The 23,625-nt window shown below is 37.0% G+C and overlaps 1 protein-coding gene across 1 annotated transcript; it reads right to left on the bottom strand.

Annotated features, from left to right (window-relative positions):
* Positions 1–988: 988 nt before the first annotated feature.
* Positions 989–22,062, bottom strand: LOC137285049 (transmembrane 9 superfamily member 3-like). Its single transcript, XM_067817239.1, has 15 exons — positions 21,802–22,062; positions 18,109–18,304; positions 17,688–17,810; positions 15,624–15,784; positions 15,129–15,206; positions 14,699–14,830; positions 10,320–10,486; positions 9,682–9,776; positions 9,277–9,407; positions 8,475–8,614; positions 7,429–7,497; positions 6,443–6,589; positions 5,262–5,345; positions 4,829–4,905; positions 989–3,615 (listed from the first exon to the last, which is right to left on the bottom strand). Exons 1-15 carry the CDS (start codon positions 21,880–21,882, stop codon positions 3,548–3,550), a joined length of 1,749 nt encoding a protein of 582 aa, XP_067673340.1. The 5' UTR covers positions 21,883–22,062; the 3' UTR covers positions 989–3,547.
* Between the last annotated feature and the right edge of the window lie 1,563 nt (positions 22,063–23,625).

The following is a 23,625-nucleotide window of genomic DNA, read 5'->3' as shown; positions in this document are numbered from 1 at the left end:
TAATATGAACCCTACACTCCTAGAAGTTAACTTAACACTTTCATTGTGAGTATTGCAACAAAGCCATTCAACTTTCATTGGTTAGTAAAATACATCCATTTCAGGACTTGGAGGCAGATATGTTCATAGCTTCAAGCACTGGTGAAAGGGCACCCAGGTTTGGACATGCTGACATTTGCATGTCATAGTGTCCCGGATGTCAAAGTACAATTCAGCTGTCACAAATTAATCTCAGGTATGTTAACTACTACCTGTCAGTGCAATTATTGGTTTACACAACACTTTGAAGATGCTTCATTGTGCAAGTTCTAGTATCAGCTAGTCTACCTTTAGGTACATGTACCATATTTGTCACATCAGGAGAACAGCTTGTATATTGCCAAGTCCCTTCTTTCCTTTACATCAAGCAATCTGTACACCCAAGGGGTAATCAGATGTCTCTCTCCCTTGATGTGCATGTGTGCTTGCGTGTCGGCAAACACCAAAATTGCTGCATATTTTATGGGATATTCTGCTCTCCAGTTATAAATTACCCGATTCACATTATGTGTCAGTCACATACATACACATGATGATAAACAGGTTGTGTGTACTTGAAAAAATCAAGAATATCCTATAAAATATGCAGCAACTTCAGTGAACATACTATGGGATATTCTGTTTTCCAATTATAAGTACAGCCTGATTCATATTGTGTCAGGTATTCTTTCACCCGTGGTAATATACAGGTTGAATGTACAATTGAAAAAACAGAAAATATATGGACTTAGCTTATCTTGTAAATTAGGGCGAGTGAGGAGGTTTTACAGTGCTTTTAGCAATTTTCCAGCAATATCACAGCAGAGGACACCATAAAAGGTCTTAATGCATTGTGCAAACATGGGGAATCGAATCCACGTCTTTGGTGTGATGGCCGAATACCCTGACCACTATATAGCATACCCAACCACCCATTTATGAATTACTACAAGAAAAGACAACAAGTCAGTGTATCTTACATTTTATTTCTGCAATGTAGCTGAACACTTACATAGCAGATATCAGTAGAACCCATGAGTACTGACGCAACTTTCAGTGTGTAGCATGTCTGTACATAGCATGTTGAGATGAGACTACACAATGGTCAAAAATATGCTGCAAACAGCAACATTCACCAAATTAGTTTTCAACCCTTCAGATATTATTGTACACTATAAACATGGTAGAATAATAATCCAAACGTTAAGAACCATTTAAAAAATAGAATATATTTACAGCTGATCATCTACCAAATCATTACATCTCTACACATCAGCAACACTTAGAAAGAGATATGAAATGTGATGTCAATTTCATGTCACTTTCTGTAATACACAACTGAGCTTTTGAGGAAATACCATGCTGTTGTTAGAACAAACAGTATCAACACCCACGATATGACCTAAGGCCATATAAAATATGATGCTGTAATGAAGATTACACATGTTCACAAGAGCATACCAATTGTGATCAACTGTCACCAGGTGTGCCAGCTTTGTACAAGATGAATCAGATGCTACCAACTGTATTTCATCCCAATGGATTGGTCAGACATTCAGCCACACATAATACCACCCACTTACCCCATTCACTCTATGAACATAGGCCTCAGCTGAGTTATGAACATTAAATACATGATGCAATGTTGGGCTATGGGCATGGAATTAAATACATGCCAGCTACTATTATGTACAGATCATGTGCATTGTTTGTACAAGTTAGAAAACTCAATGACTTTCAAAACGGGAGAAAAAGCAACATATAAAATGGGGTTTTCTTAGCAATTTGACCAAAGTCAAATCGGACCGTACCAGAAGCAAACCTAGCCAGTTCATCTGAATTAGAATTTCCAATAACTAAATGAAACAAACCATGGCTGATTTTTACAAGCTTATTTCAGCCTTTCAGCTCATGCAAACATTATCACTGCAGTGCTGTAGGCTTGAATGTATCCACACAGTACAAAACATCCAAACAGGCCAACTGACTGAGAAGTCAGTACCCTTGTACATTTTGGTAACAGCAGACAGAAAAGCTTACATCATGAACAGTTTAAAAGTCTCCATTGTGAACAAATGTCTTAGCATGTGGTAATGTGGGAACAGATTCGTTAAGCACATATAAAGCATATTGTAACAGAATTTTGTAAGGGTGCAAGTACAACAGATCTTGGTCCAAGTCTTACAGAATTTCATACCACACATTGTACCCTTGCACCAAAAACAGGCAGTTCATGCAAGCAAGACAATTGAAAAGCGACATAACATTCTGTCACTGCCAGAATAGGTAAATATTTCAACAAAACATTTCAACTAAAAATTATAAAATCAATGGAACTTGCCCTCAACAATATACATTACAAACAATTTTCTAAGGAAACCTTGTCATTCCATTCCCTTTCCATGTGTGCAACATCGAGATACACAAACCTTGTTTAATATTCTACAACATTCCAACCTCTGTATTCACTTAGACCATCTCAGTCCATTCATCAGCTCTAGTACCAACTCTTCAGCAGATTAACTATTCTGCTATCATTAAATGTTCACATAGTAAGAACCTTTTGGTAGTACTTCTACCACCTGCTATCACAGCTTTCTATTGCCGTTAATATTAATCAATACCAGTTTTCGCACAATACCATCAGGGAATTGAGTCAAACTGATGTGAAAATATACACGCATTTTACATGAGAATCCTTCGCTACACTTTTCATTGGGATCAGAAGAAACTGATCTGAAATTTACCAAAAATATGATGAATAATCTAAACATGTTATTCTCACACATTCTTTTTTCATTTATCCAAAGACACACAGTGCGAGACACTTATCAATTTTTAAGTTTGTCCTGATAGTCACACACAAGCAATACTATTTATATCTGTCTCACCACACATTTATAAGAGCTATCACAAAATCTTTACTTTCCATATCATAAAGCTTGACAAATCTTCACGATATGTTGTATCACAGGATTTCAAAGTTTTTTTCCTAAATTGAACTTTTTCAATAAATATATTTTCTTATTACTTCTACATGCTTTCTAAGTAGATAGTTTTAGATCTATATACATGTCTGTTTTTTTCCTTGTAATTATGGGTACACAATTTTCTAACTGAATAACTACAGCTATCTTTAAAGAAATTATGTCAAACCCAACCAGAAGTAACAGCCAACAAAAACTAAAGCCAGTACACAACTATGAATTATCCCAATATTACAACCATCCCATCAACAGTCTACATATCAATGCATTTCTTGTATTATGTAGAAAGAGCAATGAGGAGCATTGCTACAGCTCCATACATCATCCAGGCCTGTCAACAGCCAGTCTCAAATACAGTAGCAACAATCATCAAGAGAATCTGTGCTGCATGTGGTTTCTCCGTCTATCCACTGGTGACATCCACACTTGTACTGACTAAAGATGTTGTACGTTGTTGATCACCACAGGACGTTCTAAGCCTCCCTCCCCGGTGCCAAGTTGTGTGGGTTGTTTCTCCACCTTACACACACTTCTTGCTTGTGTTAGTCAATTTTCACTGTAGAATATATTTTCCTCACAAACTGGCTGGTTCCTACATAGCCGAAGGTTCCTGTAACACATGATTACAACAACAATTAGAATTTGTTTGTGACAGAAACTGTGTCAAATTGCTCGATCAATCCAACAGATCAAATTGAGAAAACAAACAGGATATCAATTGCAGAATTCAAGAAAATTTGTATTGAAATGTTTGAAAATTTACTTTCAAAGGGCATAAAAGAAAACAACTCATATATAAGAAAAGAACATTATGGTATAAATGCACATTTTGTATACTCACATTAAGCTGTATAGTGCTTTATGTTCCCTACCCTAACCTAACAGACTAATAGTACTAACTAGAAGGACAATAACAATAAGAGATTGAAGTATCTGTCCCAGTTTCCCTGAGTTATCTACCTTGGCCTATAACACCTCATATACTTCACTGTATGACGGTACTTTGTCAGGTTTAGGTTGGTAAGCCATGTGTAGTGTCAGGTAAGATAAAACTTAACTTTAAACAAAAAATGAATTGAAGGGTACTCCTTACTTCATTTCAGGATATTCCGTTTATTCCCTTTCATTACGAGCAAATGACACACAGCACTACTAATTCCATTATGTCTCAGCTTGGCAGAACAAGGGTCAAGGACATGTTACTTAATTCAATGACTATCATTTGAGGTAAAATCAAATCAGTGAGTGAGTGAGTGAGTTTAGTTTTACGCCGCAATCAGCAATATTCTAGTTATATGGCGGTGGTCTGTAAAAAATCAAGTCTGGACCAGACAATCCAGTGACCAACAACATGAGCATCAATCTGCGCAACTGGGAACCGATGACGTGTCAACCAAGTCAGTGAGCCTGAGCACCTGATCCCGTTAGTCACTTCTTACTACAAGCATAGTCGCCTTTTATGGCAAAAACCAAAACAGAGGATTTTTGAGCTAACAAAGAATGAACCTGGGAACAGAACACATTATGGGTTGGTCAGTTTGTTGTTAAATGTAGCACTTTGCAATATTCCAGCTATACAGCAGCGATCTGTAGATATATTTGAGTGAACCAAACCAGCTAGTGATCAACAGCATTAGCATCAATCCACATTATAGGATTACGACGGCATGGGTCAACCAAGTCAGAGATCTTGACAACCCAGTCTTGTTAGTCGCCTATTACGACAAACATGGAACAGATTGATGGATTCTGGCACAAAATTGTACTGCCAATTACAGCTGTTGTAGAGAATATCTTCCTGCACCCTGCAATAGTCCACTTACCACACATTATTCCAAGGGCAATACTAAACAATGCCATGTACCCGAAGTAGAAGGCTGTTTGAAACAGCCCATACATTCTGCAACAGGAAAACAAACTATCAGAGGAAGAACACAAAAACCTACAAGCACCTCATAAAATACCAAGTCCAACTTCTAGCACAATACTGTGTTGCTGGAATGATACTTTTTTTCTAGCACAATATTGTGTTGCTGGAATGATTATGATATTGTGTTTTTTCCTATATATCTCAAAAAGACTAGATACATATATTAATATATTCTTTAGACTGACCTTTTTTTTATCCAAGTTAAGTAGCGCAAGAATTTATCTTTCAGGAAGATTTTAAATGTCATAAAAGAACATTTTTACAAAACTGAGAGTCAAGGTAATTTCAAAAGTAACGAAAAACTACATCTTATCATGATGACTTACTTTGTTTTGAAGAAGAAATAATAAAATGAGTAGAGATAGACGTATCCTGAAGTTGAAGCTGCAGCTAGGAAGCTGGTCCACTGCCTGAAACACAAAACAGTTGTTCTGCAATTATACAAGCTGGAATCAGCTTGACAACACAGGCTTCTATACTTGTAATTCATGGTGAGTGAGTGAGTTTAGTTTTACGTCGCACTTAGCAATATTCCAGCTATATGGCGACGGTCTGTAAATAATCGAGTCTGGACCAGACAATCCAGTGATCAATAACATGAGCATCAATCTGCGCAATGGGGAACCGATGACATGTGTCAACCAAGTCAGCTAGTCTGACCACCCGATCCCGTTAGTCGCCTCTTACGACAAGCATAGTCACCTTTTATGGCAAGCATGGGTTGCTAAAGGCCTATTCTACCCCGGGACCTTCACGGGTCTGTAATTCATGGTAAACATTTAGGCACATAATAGTAAATCAGTTAGTTTTGTTTTACACTGCTATTAGCAAAATTCCAGCAATATATGCAACTCCAGAAACGGGTTTGACACACTGTACCCTTGTGGGGAATCGAACCCGAATCTTCAGTGAGAGAAAATAACCCCACTGCCCCTGATCAGTGTGTACATATCTAATACATACAACACAAAAGTCTCCCTGTTCAGTAATAAATTTGAAATCACTGATGAATCAGAAATCAGGGTTCAAATAATAATCATCAAAACAGGGATAAACAAGTAATATTTTTTTTCCTAACTGCAGTAGTACATCATGTTCATATTAAAGTGGTACATCCATTTGAGCTTCAGAGATTTACCAGTAAACACAAATAGAAACACAAGATAAAGTGGTACATAAAGCATTAAGAGAAAGTCCTTATATCGCAAGGAGGCTGAAGGAATCAGAAAAACTGATTATCTCCCTTCCTTCATCAGACATTTGAAAGGTACAACTGATGTTTGATATCATACTTGGTAATATGCAACTTATTTACCAAGGCTTGTCAATAATATGGACCAGATAATCCAGTGACTGACATCGATCTATGCAACTGGGAAGTGATATGATGAGATGCATAAACCAAGGCAACGCAAATACAAAATACATCTAGTCTTATGACAAGCATGGGTTGCTGAATACAAATCCAGATATTCAGTGTTTCAGAATTTTGATAGCTTGAACTCACCATCGATAGTCCTCCGCATTTAACAAGAAGTAAGTACACACGATGGTGACACACACAGTTACGATGGCTAGTATGACGAACACAAGGAACATGAAGCCATACACGTAGTATATCTTGTAGGCCCAAAATGAGGTGAAAATAAAATACCTGAAACAGAAAGACGTAACATACAATATCCAGCTCTGGCTCAACTGTGTAGGTCAATCTATGCAATTAACACCCCTCTCAGAAGAAAAGCTGACATCAGTGACAGTCAGAAATCAGGGTTCAAAAATTAATCATCATGAAAGGGTGATGGACTGTATTGGAGTCATATTAAAAAGTAGCTATCCACTTGTAGCTCATGTGTGAGATTATGTACCCCAAGTGATTCAGTAACAGACACAGCCAAAACATACTCTGCTTAAATGCTAAAATCTTAATCAGTTGAACACAAAACTGTCCCCATACAGAGTACTAGTCATGATTTTAAGCTTCATGCTCTCAATATGGCAACTTTAGTAGTTCACAAGTTTACAGTGTTCACAGGAAAGAATTTATAAGATAAGTCAAAAGAAGGTCAAGACAAGCCACTTTTGAGACATTTTGAGTCAGTGAGTGAGTGAGTTTTAGTTTTACGCCGCACTCAGCAATATTCCAGCTATATGGCGGCGGTCTGTAAACAATCGAGTCTGGACCAGACAATCCAGTGATCAACAACATGAGCATCGATCTGCGTACTTGGGAACCGATGACATGTGTCAACCAAGTCAGTTCGCCTGACCACCCGATCCCGTTAGTCGCCTCTTAATAGCAAGCATGGGTTGCTGAAGGCCTATTCTACCCCGGAACCTTCACGGGTCTTGAGACATTTTGAAGAATAATGACCAAGTAATGAAACATCTCCATCCAAAAGTATACATGACCAAGTGAGGAATTGGTCTTCCATGATTTGTTTTAAGTATTCTAATGTCAAGGTGGAAATTGTAAAGGCTCTTATTACTCACATTTCAATAAATATAGAGCCAAATGGCAGTACTCCTCCAAGTACCACAATCACTCCTGGCTCCATGAACCTGGGGAAAGAATATCAGTGTAAAGGAACAATCTGGAACTTAACTGACGTTTCAGTATTTCACTTTCCTCTGAATAACATCTGTAAGAGGGAGTGAGTGAGCAAGTTAGTTTTACGCTGCCTTTAACAATATTCCAGCAATATCACTGCCGGTTACACCAGAAATATGCTTCACACATTGTACCCAAGTGATATTTAATTGAACTCCGGTCTTCAGGGTGACAAGAGAACGACATTAGCTAATGACATTAATTTGTCTCAATCACAGATATTAAACACACTACAGTGTGCATACATTAAAAGTAACATGAGTACAATAAAGTGAGTGAGCGAGTGACATCGGCAATATTGCAGCCATACCGTGACAAGAACGATTAATTATAAAAATACAAATAAATTAAAAGCACATACATTGTTACAACCTGTCAACAAAGGACAGTAAAACTAACAAGAATATCAGAGTAGAATGTAAAACTAGTGATTAGACCTTAAACAATGTATCTATAGGGGACAGTACAATATAAAAATGAGCTATAGGTTGCCAACAAATGAAGGTAGATCACCATACTAAGGACCATGGGGACTTGCTTCCTGCATGGGCCCTAGCTGGAGTTACATCCTCCCTTCAGCTGTTAGCCATTTGGAAAACTCTAGCCATACAGTAAAAGAACACTTATTCTACCATTAAAAACCTGAAAACTTAAATTTAGACTACAAAGAAGAGCAGTAGTTAAAACCTAGAGGTATCTATTTGTATCAACAATACTGGTTCATAAAAGTCTACTTATGACAACAAATTTCAAATCCAGATCAAATTCATCATTAGCCTGCAACAACACTTAACCCATGTTTCAATCGCTGATGCCATTGATATGGACTGAATCAAGCACTAGAGCAGCCTTAACAGTACTTACAATAGTCCAAATGCATAAACATTTAACTTTCTAACAGAAAACTTGTGAGTGGAAATCGACTCACCATTTTTTCTCTGGTATGGGCCTGGGTACCGCATTGATGCGGCAAGGGTAGTTGGGTTGGCCAGCGAGGTTCCTGCCCAGCACTGTCCCCACCAGGGTTAGGGGGAGTATCACAAAGATGCAGATACAACTCACAGCAACCTAGAAACATAAGCAACATTACTACATATTCAAGGAACATGAAAGAACTACAAGAAATAACTTAAAACACTCTTAACTAAACCAAAAATGCTAAAGCTGGGAACAATGTAAATACATTGAGACATCTGCAAAGTCTAAACGAAAGGGAATGACGATATTCAACTCAAGAGCTCATATGGTTGGAAAAAATACATTATGATGTGGACTTCAAAGTGTAACGTTAACATTTTACAGTATGTTGTTCTGAAATTGTACCTTAGAACTTTGTCAAACTTGCAAAATTTGTTTTCCTTTTTATCGGTGAGTGAGTGAGTTTAGTTTTACGCTGCAATCACCAATATTCCAGCTATATGGAGGTGGTATGTAAATAATCAAGTCTGGACCACACAATCCAGTGATCAACAACATGAGCATTGATCTGCGCAATTTGGAATTGATGGCACGTGTCAATCAAGTCCCGATCCTATTAGTTGCCTCTTGCGACAAGCACAGTCGCCTTTTACGGCAAGCATGGGTTGCTGAAGGGCTATTCTACCCCGGGACCTTCACAGGTCTCTATCAGTGACACTCCCTTATGAAAAGCCTAAAATTGTCTGTTACGCAAAAAACTACCAGCTATTGTGATGCAAATGATAACTATGCATGAAGGTTGTTGTAGTTACCATGGTGCCAAAGGGAATGGCTCTGGAAGCGTGATAGTAGATAGCGATGAAGTTGATGAAGAATGCCATCCCACAAACCAGCGACGGAAGCAGGAAGGCACTCAGAAGCATCTGCTTGATCCATACTTTACCTGATACACAAGTCATTACACACTAAGTAACACTCATACTTAGATATTGATATCTGCAGTCTACAGGCAATATCTTAAAATGAACTGAATTTTAAAGAAGTATCAACATATCTACCTTGTCAGGCATTTTCTAAACAAGACAATTGCTTCTTTATTCTACTTGTATCATTATTCAAGGTATTGTTCGAAAACAAACAATCCTTTCTCTCATGGAAACGGTCTGTTCTTTAAGAATGCTTTGAATAAAAAACAAGACATGAACAAATGGACTCACCTCCCATCCTGGCATAGAGGCCACCTCCACAGTAGCCATTGACAGGGGCAGTAGCAGCATACACAAATATGGCAGTGCTGAGCAGAGAACCCCTCCTGAAAGAACCCATTCTTCAGTGAGATATGTGCCTTATACTACTCAGTTTGATCAACTGTGGGGCTGAAAATTCCCAAGTGTTTGTTTAACTCAAAACTGTCTTGAGAAATCACAGTGATATTTTGGACTATTTTCCATGTGATTTGTTTGTTGTTTAACGCCACACTAAGGGATATTAGAGCCATATGGCGGTAGTCTGTAATTAAGCAAGTCTTGACCAGACAATCAAAAGATCAATTGACCATCACAAGTGAAATGCAATGATGTGTTAAACAAGTCACCTAGCCCTCCCATTGCCTCCAACAACAAACATGGGTTGCAGAAGGAAAATTCTAACCTGGGCCCTGAATCACAAAAATCTTGTGTTACAGTACAAAAGGTACAAATGCTACAACAAAGGTTAAAAGATCTTAGCCTTACAAGAGTTTTGTGAAACATGCCAAAGGATCTCTGCTGGTCACAAGTGAAGTTGTTCAGATAAGTAAATACCTGTAAATTAATACTACTTTCGGTAACTGTTCCACTTGATAGCTAGTACTTACTCTGTGTACAGCTCTCCGATGATGGCAAATGTGATGACGCAGATGGAGACCATGCCGATGTGGTAGCCAGTGCCAATGAGGGCAGAGAACATCATGGGGTGTGACGCTGGTCGGAATACATCGCCATGAACCTGCTTCCAGCCATACTCGTCACCGAGGTCCTTCTCCTGTTAACAACAGAATGGACATAAAACTCGTCTTCATTTCCTCAGACATGGCCAATAATATTTCTGCAAATGAAGCTAACACCGAAAAAAGGACATGGATAGAGACATGCATGCACACAATAAATAGTGTGAATATTAATTTAAGTTATTTCACATTTGAACTTATCCGACCCTGTTCAGCAAAGTAAGATGTGAAGTCACTGACAGTCAGAAATCAGGGTTCAAATGTATTGCATCATAACAGGGATTTCAGTTCATTGTACACTTCACAAGGGGCATGAACATCCTTCAATGGAATCCTCATTTTCATCCATGTACAAACAAATTGCATTTCACAGTTTTGATTTTCAGAGGTAAGTAAAAATTTCCACACAGAACGTGCCAACACAAATGTTATACATTGAAATACTCAGAGAATTATCATAACACAGTTTTCCAAATTAAACTATTTACTACCATGATCATGAACAAAATGTCTTAAAAATGTAAGTATCAAATCCTGCTCAGCAAGGTAAGTGAGCAAGTTTAGTTTTACACTGTACTCAGCAATATTCCAGCAACAGTGGAAGGATTATTTGGGGATCGATAGATCGATGCTCATGTTGTTGATCACTGGACTGTCTGGTCCAGACTCAATTATGTACAGACCACAACCATATAGCTAAAATATTGCTGAGTGTGGCGCAAAACTAAACTCACTCACTCACTATGAAGCCAGTATTAAGGTTCTGTGTCCAGGTGTGTCTGAGTATCCCTATCTTTGAAAAAACAGGATGCCAAGCCATTATCTAATGTAGGCTGAAAGAGTCACACTTTTTGATGCTGAAGGAAAACAATTGCTATCCTAACAAAGAGAGGATTCCTAGACTGTTTGATAATTTTTCTGTTCACGTATTTTGTAAAATATATAAATAAAAAAGAACACTTTTGACAATGACAATCTGAGCATTTGCCAGGCAATTTACAAGTGTAGAAGTGAGCACATACCACCACTTCCCAGTCTGAGTCTTGATACATAATGTTACAAGGATCAGCAGTTCACAAAAGTCTTTCTCCTTGACTCTACTAAACTTTAGGTATATGTTAGATAATGGTTTTGCCACTTACATCTTTGCATATATGAAATATTTAGAATCAGAGCTATACTTGTACTTGAACAAAACAACCCATGTAGATATAGAAACTAAATCACATGTTGATAACATCAAGGAAATAACTACTCTAGAGAATAAACCACATATTGGTACATATGACACAAAGAAAGACCATGAAAAGTGAAAAGTTAACATCACACTTTGATTAATCACATTTTGCAAATTGATTAATCACATTTTGCAAATAAACAGCACATGGCATATCTCTTGGTCATGATTAACTTGTGTATTAATTTTGGTGAGTCTAGCATGTATAGTTGTAGTGATATGATGTGGCAAAATAACCATCAAACACTTTTTGCACCAAGACTTTTCACGTGGAAACAACAAAATTCTGAAAAAAGTTCAAAATAGCCAAAAATAAAGCTCATCTAAGGGTAATGATCAAATTATGTGTGAAGTTTGGTGAACCTAGCATGTAAGGTTTATGATGTGGACAAAAGCATCAAACACATTTGGTACGATGTCATGTTTCCATGGAAACGGGAAAAATTCAGAAAAACTGCAAAATAGCTAAAGGCACACTTATGGGTAACCATTAACATGTGCATGAAGTTTGGTGTACCTAGTATGTAAACTTTAAGAGAGACACTCTGGACAAAATTGGACGGAAGGACCAACAGAATGAACGCTATAAACTCCCGTTACTTCGTACAGTGGGTATAACAAGAGAGGTTCAACATTCTTTACTGCATGATGAACTGACTAAAATAGATTGGTAAACATTCAAAACCAAGGCACTGTGTAAACTCTTTATAAGAAGGGCAATTCTATTTTTCCCCCTTACTCTTTCCAAACTGATTATTCACATGATTGAAAATTGGTATTTCTCGCAAAGGAATCAATCCCTTAACACCATATCAAGTATCCACATATCCTTGTTCAGCAGGATAAGATTTGAAATCACTGACAGTCAGAAATCAGGGTTCAAATGTATTACATCATAACAGGGATTTCACATTTTGTCATACAATTCACTGACTCTCTGCTGAAACTGTTCTGGTTTCCTCTAAAAATACATCCTCATACTAATCCAATATTACATGACTTATTTTTAGTGTTAACAACAAGAAGTAAATATCTTCCTGCCAAGCTTTCCTAATCTCCTTTCACACACATTTTATGTCAAATGTTTATTCAGAAACATTAACATGAATTTGTTTGAATTCAGAAATAGTTTTCAAAGGCATTAATTCACAATAAGCATACAACTTTTGTCTTACTATCACAACATGGGTGAATTTACCCCTTCCTTCTTACCCAGAAATACTTTCATAATAAGCTATTTTGTAAAGGTAACAATTTGTGTTTTTCAGAAAATTCTAATGTCTATTTCACATAATGTTTTAGAGTTAACAAACAGCAGTGTGAAATGCCACATCTCACCTGACTTCTCACCCGCTGTTGAGATTTACAAACATTTACTATCCTCAATACAGATGACATTAAAGAGATTTACTAACAAGCCTGGAGTGCTTTGGCACAAATTACCTATGCATAAACTAACATGGACTGATGGCCCAGGGACAAATCACAGCAATGATATTTGGAGAATTATCACAAACACAGTTTTCGCAAACAAACTATTTCTCAGCATGATCTTGACCAAAATTGCACTTCTAAGCATCATATTTGAAATCATATGTTAAAAAATATACCATTTAACATCACTGTATAACTACCCAACCCTGTTCAGCGAGGTAAGATATGAAGTCACTGACAGTCAGAAATCAGGGTTCAAATGTATTACATCATAACAGGGATTCGCACAACAGCTAAGTCAGGAAGGTAGTGTTACAACCAACTCATATTCTCAAACTGGGAGAATATTACAGGCATCATATAAATGTCAGACATAATCATGAACAGGTGTTGCCACGTGTGTCAAAGGATCCCATCACTGAAAATGCCAAACCATTATCTAAAGTTGGCTGAAAGTGTCAATGGAGGAATTCCTAGTTTGTTTGACCTTTTCATGTTTACAGATTTTGTTAAAAAATGAAAACAATGTTGACATGGATAATCTGAGCATTTGCATGGCAATTACAAAGGAGATTTTATAAAGTAACACTGACTAAAATAGGTTCGTAAACATTAAACACCTAGGCATTCTTTAAACTCAAAAAGGCAAGACTTTTTTCCCTTTACTCTTTCTGAAACCATTATTCAAAAGATAAAACAGTTTCATATTTCTTGCAAACAACTGAACAGAATTTATCGCCCTTAGCCAAATATCACCCCCTAACATCATATCATGTATCCCTGTTCAGCAAGATAAAATTTGAAGTCACTGTCAGTCAGAAATCAGGGTTCAAATGTATTACATCATAACAGGGATATAAAGACATAGAATTGTATGTTGGAATCTAATTTCACACTCGGATCAATAATATTTAGTAGTAGTAATTTACCTCAAAGGTTGGTCTTACCAAAACATAGTTTCATTACTGTTATTATGTAATGTTTGATATCCACCAATGCATAAACACCTCTTTTCAAGAGGCAGTGGCAAATCATTAATGACACGGCAGAAATGTCAATCCTCTCTTAACATTTATTGCAGCCAAACCGTTCTTTTCCGTAAGACCTAGTCGAGATGTGAGTGAGCGAATATAATTACACTTGAAGAGTTATTCAGGGTATATCAGTAATAATAGACAAAGGTATAAAGTGCTGCAGGCCTTAGACATTACCACTTACGTGAAACTTGCCACCACAGGTCAGGATATAACAAATCTTAGTACGCATTTTAAAATGCTTATAGCAATATTCCAGCAATATTGTTAAATCACTGGAACATACATATTCAGAGGTGGAAATACTTTAAACATTGCTAGTATACTCTGGTACATTTGTACATGTAAATTCGATTGACCTGATAATTGTTCCACTAAACCGGACAATACCCTTGATGTTTTAAATATCAACATAATTAACATTGGAAAGTAAATTGGACACAGGTGCAGTGTGACACAAAAATTTGCTTGCCCACAGAAAAAGAGACACTGGACCGGGACAGTGGGCTATTTCCACCTCTGATATTATACACAGGACATACCATGTCATCCAGGTCCTCCTCCTTGCTGTACCTGGCGTAATCCTTGCGCAATGTCCTCATCAGGATCATGCTGACCAATCCCACCAGGAAGATCACCATCATGAAGGAGTTGAAGATGCTGAACCAGTGGATCTGAAATACACAGATGAAATGAAATACACTAGATGCACACAAGTGTTTAGGCAATATTCCTGGAACATCACCTGGCACCAGTAGGAGGTTGCAACAGTAGTAACTAGCTGCACTCTCTTGTCAGTATTCCTGGAACATAACTGGGCACCAGGAGGAAGTTGCAAAAGTAGTACGTAAATGCACTCTTTAGGCAGTATTCCTGGAACATCTCTGGGCACCAGTAGGAGGTTACAGTAACACTCAAGCTTTGTCTGACATGAATATCTTTGATTAGACAAGAACAACCACTGAAACTTACTCTGTGTTGGAAGAAGTTGGGGTCAAGGTACTTGTCGAATCTGTCCTCAAACTTCACCTTTGATTGATGCCATTTCACCTAAATACCAAACAAACCTTGTTACAAATATACTCAGAAGCAAAAGTTTGTGTGATCAACACATTTTGTTTATATAAATATAAGATATAAGTAAGAAATTTTTTTAAACGCATTTTAATATCCTTCATAATACATTTAATCCATAATCCAAACAGTGTCCTGTCAGTACTTTTTGGTTTGCCGCATTTTTCATGCTTACAGAAGTCTCGAATCATTGTCACCCAAATCACTGTTTTGACATTGACAGATCAATGGAGTGCTGACAAACATACAATTGTTTTGAGAAACATAGTCATGTAGTCAGAACAAAACAGAACAGATAACAGGGTCTGACGTTCTGATCCACACCCACGTCACAAGAAGTACTTGCATGTGTGACTTAGCTTTTGTATAAAACATTCCTTAAGTTCCACTTACCTCGTATGTGAATGAAATCTTCTTGTTGGGAGCAAGTTTAACCTTAGCTTCACTAGTCAGATTGACATCAACAATCTGTTTTGCATTGAAGCCGACGTCAAACTTCTTGTGTGTCCAGATATACAAACCATCTCCACTCTCCTCGATCTCGCCAACAATACCTGTTCACAGAATCAAAAGTTTAACATTAATAATTATTAAGGCTGGCTAGAAGGACTGACGATCAAAAATATCAACAGAAAATGCACATCATTTTAGTGACATCAGGTTACAATTTACACATTACACAACATGTTGTATCTTTTCAGGACTGCTTCCAAATCATGTTAGGAATGTTACTTTGTCAGTAATCCATACACACGTCATAGTTCACCTGTTACAAGAAATACATTGACTTCAGATACAAGAAATACATTGACTTCAGATACAAGAAATACATTGACTTCAGATGACATTAATCTATCTCAAAATAAACATTTCTGAAGAAATAACAAAAGACAGCATATCATGACGTGCATCGAATCGTTTTGTATCATTCCACGATATTGCAATATGCATTGTATCGTGAATTTTCTGTATCGTCACAGCTCTTAACTATATCTATTCTTATGGCTATCTTATTCACAAAAATGTGACTACCAGTTCCTGATCAGAAAAGCATTACTTCAAATCGCTGATATTCAGAAATCAGGGTTCAAATAATACAACATGACAGAGGGTTGACATTGTAGTTTTGCTTGCAATTCAAGCGTTTTAATCCAGAATCTCAGGGCACTGTAAGTCTAACAATTTTGGTAACGTCCTATCAAAGTCTGCATCTTAACAATGCTAAACAATTTTTTTGAATGTTTATTGGTAAATACAAACAGCCACTGTCATGCCCATATTAAGAGCCTACTTTGTTGCTTCAATACAGGAGATAAATGAAAACACATTCAATTCTTTTTTCAATTTTTCTGTAACATTTGTGCATGTATCTCTAGCAACTGAAATAATGTACAAGAGACCACTTTTGATGACAGTAAATATTCTAGACAATGAACTGATTTGAAATATAGCACATACCAGGATTTTCCAGATCTGCCCACTCAATAACTTGCACTCATCGACACTCATTTTAGGTGGGTGATTTATGAGGAAAAACTTTTATTCCATTACAGCTATTAAGAAATAAAATTCAGAGTAAACTTCAGTATTTATGTGCCAGAGGTCACTGTTCATTGTAGACGAATATCACTTTTGGATATTGTGTCATTTTTGACACACAGATTTCATAGCAATGGTTAACTGAAAAATCTTCATTTACATTACCCAAAGTTATTGTTAAGTCATTAATGTGCACGCATTTTAGAGGCAAACCGTTTCAAAGTGACATTACAACTTACTGATATGATGTTTTGATGACCTAGAAAGATGACGGCTTTCAATAAGCCAATCAGATTAGCCGACACAAAAAGCATTATGTAATTCCAAATAAGGGCTTATTGTCCAACCCAGTTCTAATATAACACTTGAATGACAAGCAAACACACATGTTCATCTCTTCAACCTATAGCTTTTACAAATAAATTATCACTGTAATCACTAATGCCGATATAATCAATTGCAGATACTGTATCAAAAATGAATATTAAAAGGTACAAATGTTTGTCATGTTCTGTCTGTCCCACCTTGTGTTTGTAAACAACTGCATGACCCATAAACCTCTTCATTGCAATATTGGTACCATAACATCGTAAGGTTAAATTTGACTGGCTGACAAATTTGACAGCAGCATTCTGATTAGATGATAGTCAATTGCTTACAAAATGGCTGATGATCACGAAGAGGCAAGATGACTGCCTTGTTTTCATGAATTATTGGGTATATTTCATATTTTAACTGTCACAAGATAAGCCAAGGGAATATTGGCAATCCATTTTTCTGATAGATAAATGTTACTACTGCATGGTATATAGCGAAGAATTCATTTTGGCAACATCCAGTTTATCTACACTTATCCACAGTATATTCAGTATATGCTATTCTTGACCAAATACAGGTGTTAGTGTGAACAGTTCTTACCCCATATAGGGAGATCATCAATGTACATCTGGTACCAGTAGTGATTCTTCACAGCATAGCTGAAGGCTTGATACTTCTCCTCAGACAAGTCCACTGAACAATATTTGGTCTTGGTCACATCAGCTGTGGTAAGAAAGATTTTCATCACATCAATCACTAAGACAAAGGTATGTAATAGAATATTATTTCTTACACAAAGGGGAGGGTTTCCCTTGAAGCAAATGACTGAGATTCCAAAATCAGGGTTAAAAAACAATCATATTTCACAAGAAAGATGTATGTACAAAATTGCAAGTTGACAATTTAAGAAGTTCCTTTGCATGTGACAAGCTTAAAGATGTCAAATAATGTATCTCCAGATAATGAAATTACAGCACATTGCAACGTGTGTCAAGCACAGAATGACGAAAACAATTCTTACCCATGAAGTCAATGTCGACCCCACTAAATTCCAGCTCAACTCCAAGTAAGGCCTCGCCAAGGGTTTCATGGTAATGACTAATACTCTCCTTGGGTCCACGACAAAACGGGAGAGAATAGTACTCATACGTCTCCTGGCGATTGTGATAGGGACCCACAGTGTTCATCCATAACACGACCTCATCAGCTTCACTATACTGAAAATAATGGGGAAATACATCAACACAGCACATACACTAACAGTGATATTGTGGACATATCTACTAGGAAGTGTTGTAACAAAGGATGCTAATAGATGGTACCTCTAGAAACCCTGCCTAGTTCTCTGCATTAAGGGAATGAAACAAAGAATAGTCGGCTTGGAGTAGAATACCTTGTCACACTGGCTTCCATTTCCAAATGTCTCCCTGACTCATCCACTGCTACTAAAACACAGTCATCAAAATCTTCAACTTGCTATTAATGGGTTGTTCACTTTTCTAATTTCAATGGAAATATTTCAAAACTTTATCTACTTTTAAAGTTTGGGGTTGTAATAATATTTCCATATTAGTCTGTAGTGAGCACATTGGTTGTTTCTGAATGTTTTTATTAAGTAACAATCAGACTAAATAGAACCATCATAAAGAGATGTTAGCTATGTATTGAACACACATACTCTAACCACTGACAGATGAAGTTAAAATAAAAATAAAATGTTTTGATTTATTTTTATGGGTTGTTTTATAATAATAAAGATAGCAATACAAAAGAGGAAAAAGATAAAATTATTTTCCAATTAATTCCCCAAAACTGTCCTTCATTTTGTTCATTAAAGCAAGGATATGCCCCTATAATACGAATTGCATTTGCTGTTGGCGCAATGAAGAACTCTAAGTTATCATTTTGGTGGGGAGACGTAACTGAAGAAACAACCAATCTAGGGGAATTACTCTTGATCACTGTAATTTAAGCCTTTAACAAACTTGTAGCAGACAAAATAACCATCCTGGCAGGATTATGTTCACCAGAGCTCAGTCAGTTTTGACATCATGGCTTATTTTTGACAAAAGCTAAGAAATGTCAATGTTAACATTGTTGCCTTACAATCCTACCATAATTAATTTATTACTGTTTTAGAGAATTTATGAAAAGGCTGTAATATCTACAGTGTTCATAAAAGACGTCTGCCTATCTGACAAATCCGGCAGATTTGTCAAAGGTCAGATAAAAGGCACCAACCACCCAAACCCAGTGTCTGACTGAATATTTCACAATGTCTTTGTCTGAAGTTGCTACTTGTGGCATGTGACACTTTTTAGCTGTTTATAAATCTTATGTTTGTTATCATATAAAGTCAATAACTTCAATGCCATTTACACGAAATGTTAAATCTGAAATGTGCGCCTAATTATGTTCTATGGGTCCTGTGAATGTTCAGGGGGGTCAGACAGACATCTGAAACTTACAGGACCCAATGTCCTGTTACTTTGGCACACCATTCATGAACACTGTATCTAGATGTTACATATATTGTCTAAGTTGATCAAATGCCATGCATGCACGCACATACACACACACTCACTACTAAGAAGTGCATGTTGTTTGTGTTAAAATTGTAGAAGAATTAAATCACCGCTATCAAAATAACAAAAATGAAGAGAGTTACAGCAATTATATCAACCCATTACCTTGTTCGGCAAATGTGTCCATTAATATGCACATAAAGAAACAATATCTAATCCTGTCCATGTCATTGTCAACAATCTACTACTGAACTACAACCAATTTCTCAAATGGGGATATGGCTTTGCTTTAGGTATTTCACATAGTTTATATTCCCACTTACAGCTGTGCAGCAAAGCAAAGATTTATATTTGGACAGTATTGAGGACTCGCACACCTGACAATAATTTACATGATGTCCACTATCAAAATTAAACATGTCCACCATCAAAATTAAACAATCTGATTTGAGAATAATGAACAATCAATCAACCTATTGGCAGTTAATCATTTGGAGGAATAATGTTGTTTAACACAGGAACTTTCCAACATGATATGTGTGCATTCGGTATGTATTAGTAAATCTACATAAATCATAAGATAACAGGATGAAGTGGTCATGTGTGCTGACTTGGTTGACAGGTCACTGTATCCCAGTTGCCTAGATGGATGCCTATGCTCTTGATCATGGTGTTCTCTGGTCCAGACTCGATAGTTCGAGACTGCCATCAAATTGTAGGAATATTAGTGAGTGCAATGTTAAACAACAAACAAAACAATTACAAAGTCTGACCTGTATATAGATCATGTGAATATTTAGCTTACATCATTTAACTGTACCATTCGAGTAGTTTAAGGGTTTACCATGTTTACACTGATGTTTATTATTGATGTGGATCACACAGAACGTTGCCACAGCTGGAATACTGCTGAGTGCAGTGCTGAACAAAAACCACAAGAAGTTCTATGTCCATTAGGCTCGTCCGTCCCTCAATACATTGACTTCCGACAGTTGAAATACGTACATGCAGTGTTCACACTAATGCAGAAACCTGCGTTTTTCACACCCAAAAATAATAGAACCATGCAAAAAAAACATTTGTGTGCATGTTTTGGACAAAGATTCTGATCTACGTAATTTTAAAAAGTACCTTAAAACCGCAACATATAGACAATACACTTAACATGCTTCAGGATTTTAATGAAATTTTTCACACGCAAAAGATTTTGGACTGCATATTTATAATTGTATTTCTGCATGCACTTGTACAAAACCTGCCATGTATGCTGATACATTACTATATATATGTGAACGGGATACATTTTACAAGAATAATGATAAAATGACAAGCAATCTATTCCCGTGACCTTAATGACGCCTAGAACAATGAACATGTCCTTTAAGAAAATTCCAAGATATGTCATTTTCACTTTTGGTAATATATGCAAGTAATTCTGTCTTGTGTCCCCTCTCTCACACACACACACGTTACAACTTTAATGTATATAATAAGAAAATAGGTATGCTGGTAAGTACGCGTTTGTGTATCTTGAAATGCATAACGAAATCATGGAAAATATGCACTGAAGTTAGAAGCCACTGCAGACATACAGTGACTACTGTGATTCATAACAAGTCGTAAGCATCTGCCCAATACATCATGTACAGTAATGAATCCACAAACGCATAACATATAATCTGTGCAAGGTCATTTCTTTTGTATTAAAGCTAGTGCAAGAACATGTGTGAGCAGGATGTGAACTAATCTATTATCATCAGCTTCGTAATCATGACAACTGCTTGTCCACGACGCACGATTCTAAAGTAAGACACTGAATATTCCCCCAGCTTCGGCAAAAATACAAAATGAAGAAAAAGCAGAAAAATGACTACATGAAACATCACTGCGAATCATATGACAACTTCAGGGTTTTTCGCAAACGGGTAATTTCTACCGATGACGTTTCACATTCAGCGGATGTCAGGATGGATCGTCAATGTTGACAACACAAAAATACTACATCATTCGTCCACATAAAATTAAACATTTGTCAGCTCACTTGATGATCAAAATGATACTAGGTCTTTATTTGCACTACAAATCGAGCAATAACAACCTTGCAAAACTGATCGGAACGACGCAATAATGCATAAAATGCCATGTATCACACAAATATATTTCACCGGCAACCGACTAGGTTTACTTACTGTATGGTCGTGTTCGTCGCATCCAACTTGATATATTGCAGCTAACACGAGTGTGACGAATTGCAAAGGTTTAAACAACATGCTGAAAATGTTTTGGGGAGCAGATGACAAAAGACAATGGCGATATATACAGATTTTCTTAGCTAATTTTGCCGTTCCAAATTGACAAATATGGCCGCCTCCATAGGCCACGTAGACTCCGCTTGGTGGCACTGTTCAGGGGAGCTCACTCTTTTCATGCAACAGTAAACAAACATGAATAAGGCATGTCTTGGCACGTCACCCTACCAAATTAAGAGTCCTACTATCTCCCACGACCAGAAGATAAGATATAAGATCTTTACGAAACAAGCCCACAGCCTTCCCGTAGGCACTGCATAGAAAAATGCAATGCCACGAGGGGCAATATTTCCTTCACAGGTCTCAATTAACTGATAGAGACGGATAAGGTTTGATTAATACAAGTAGGGTATGCGCACTGCTATTTACATATCTTGATTTCAAGGCAAAGACCACAGCCTCTTATGAAAAAGATATTATTGGAGGGCAATTATTGGTGATGTCACTTGAACAAATTCATTGCGGTAAATACAAATTTTAACTATTCAACTTTTAATTTTAACTACAGTATTTTTTAAACTATATTATTCGTAGATGACGCCCAGCATAGATTTGTTTCCAGCAAAGGGTTTAAATAGTGTGTAGGATCGATGAGCTGTTTTGTTCAGGAAATGCAAAACATACAAGTATAAAAATTAATGATATTCATTTTCAATTAGAGTGATTTTTGAACTGAAGACAGTTCCTTTAAGCGGACTTGTGGTATAATTGACAGCCTCTTCATTTCCTAATTTCTACCATAGACTGATGAGAACCACAGTTTTCAGTCACTTCTGTGCGATATACTTTTAAGATCTGTAAAACAACTGTGCAAGTTGAATTCTCCATTTACCTTTTTTATTTTGACAAATGCCATCTTTGTGTTTCAAAACCAGGTACGCGTTGTATATGTGGTATGAATAGACAATATGTTAACATTGCCCAAATCTTCAATAATCCAGTCGTTTCCAAACTTGAAAACATTTATCTTGATCGCATAAGTCCAAGCGGCATATCGTCATTTGTTTTCGCCTGTCTTTTGTCGTTCATATTGGTTAGCGTAGTCCAACATTTAACTCGGTTTACCTATATTACCTTGGTGACGAGTACTAAGTTGTTTTTTTCCGTGAGTTTGTTTTCACCTGGATTAATACCATTAGCGTATTTTAAAAGAAATAAACCACAGTGGTAGGTCCCGGGATAGACGACGCACAAGTCCCCAAGATAATAATTTATAGTTGAAATGACCATTACTAAAAATATAAATAACACACTGAGGTCTATGAAAGGACCTCTTTAAAGGATAGAATTACTATTATTTACTTGAATGGGTTTAAGGACTCAAAACAGTCTTGCGGCAAGAATAGCCTCCGGATACCTTCCAGATGGCCAGCGGGTATCCCAGAATTGAATTGCCGCCTATGAAGGCACTGGACGAAGAGTTTAAAGTACTAGAGACCATCAATTATATGGCCCCTGGCCAGTACCAAGGTACCCGTGAAGGTCCCGGGGTAGAATAGGCCTTCAGAAACTCATGCTTGCCATAAAAGGCGACTATGCTTGTCATAAGAGGCGACTAACGGGATCGGGTGGTCAGACTCGCTGACTTGGTTGACACACGTCATCGGTTCCCAATTACGCTGAACGATGTTGTTGATCACTGGATTGTCTGGTTCAGGCTCGATTATTTACAGACCGCCGCCATATAGCTTGAATATTGCTGAG

The sequence above is a fragment of the Haliotis asinina genome, chromosome 5 (assembly GCF_037392515.1).
Source record: "Haliotis asinina isolate JCU_RB_2024 chromosome 5, JCU_Hal_asi_v2, whole genome shotgun sequence".
In the NCBI taxonomy this organism is placed as follows: Eukaryota; Metazoa; Mollusca; class Gastropoda; order Lepetellida; family Haliotidae; genus Haliotis; species Haliotis asinina.
Note: the sequence above shows the minus strand (reverse complement) of the source record. Positions and strands in the feature narration are given on the sequence as shown.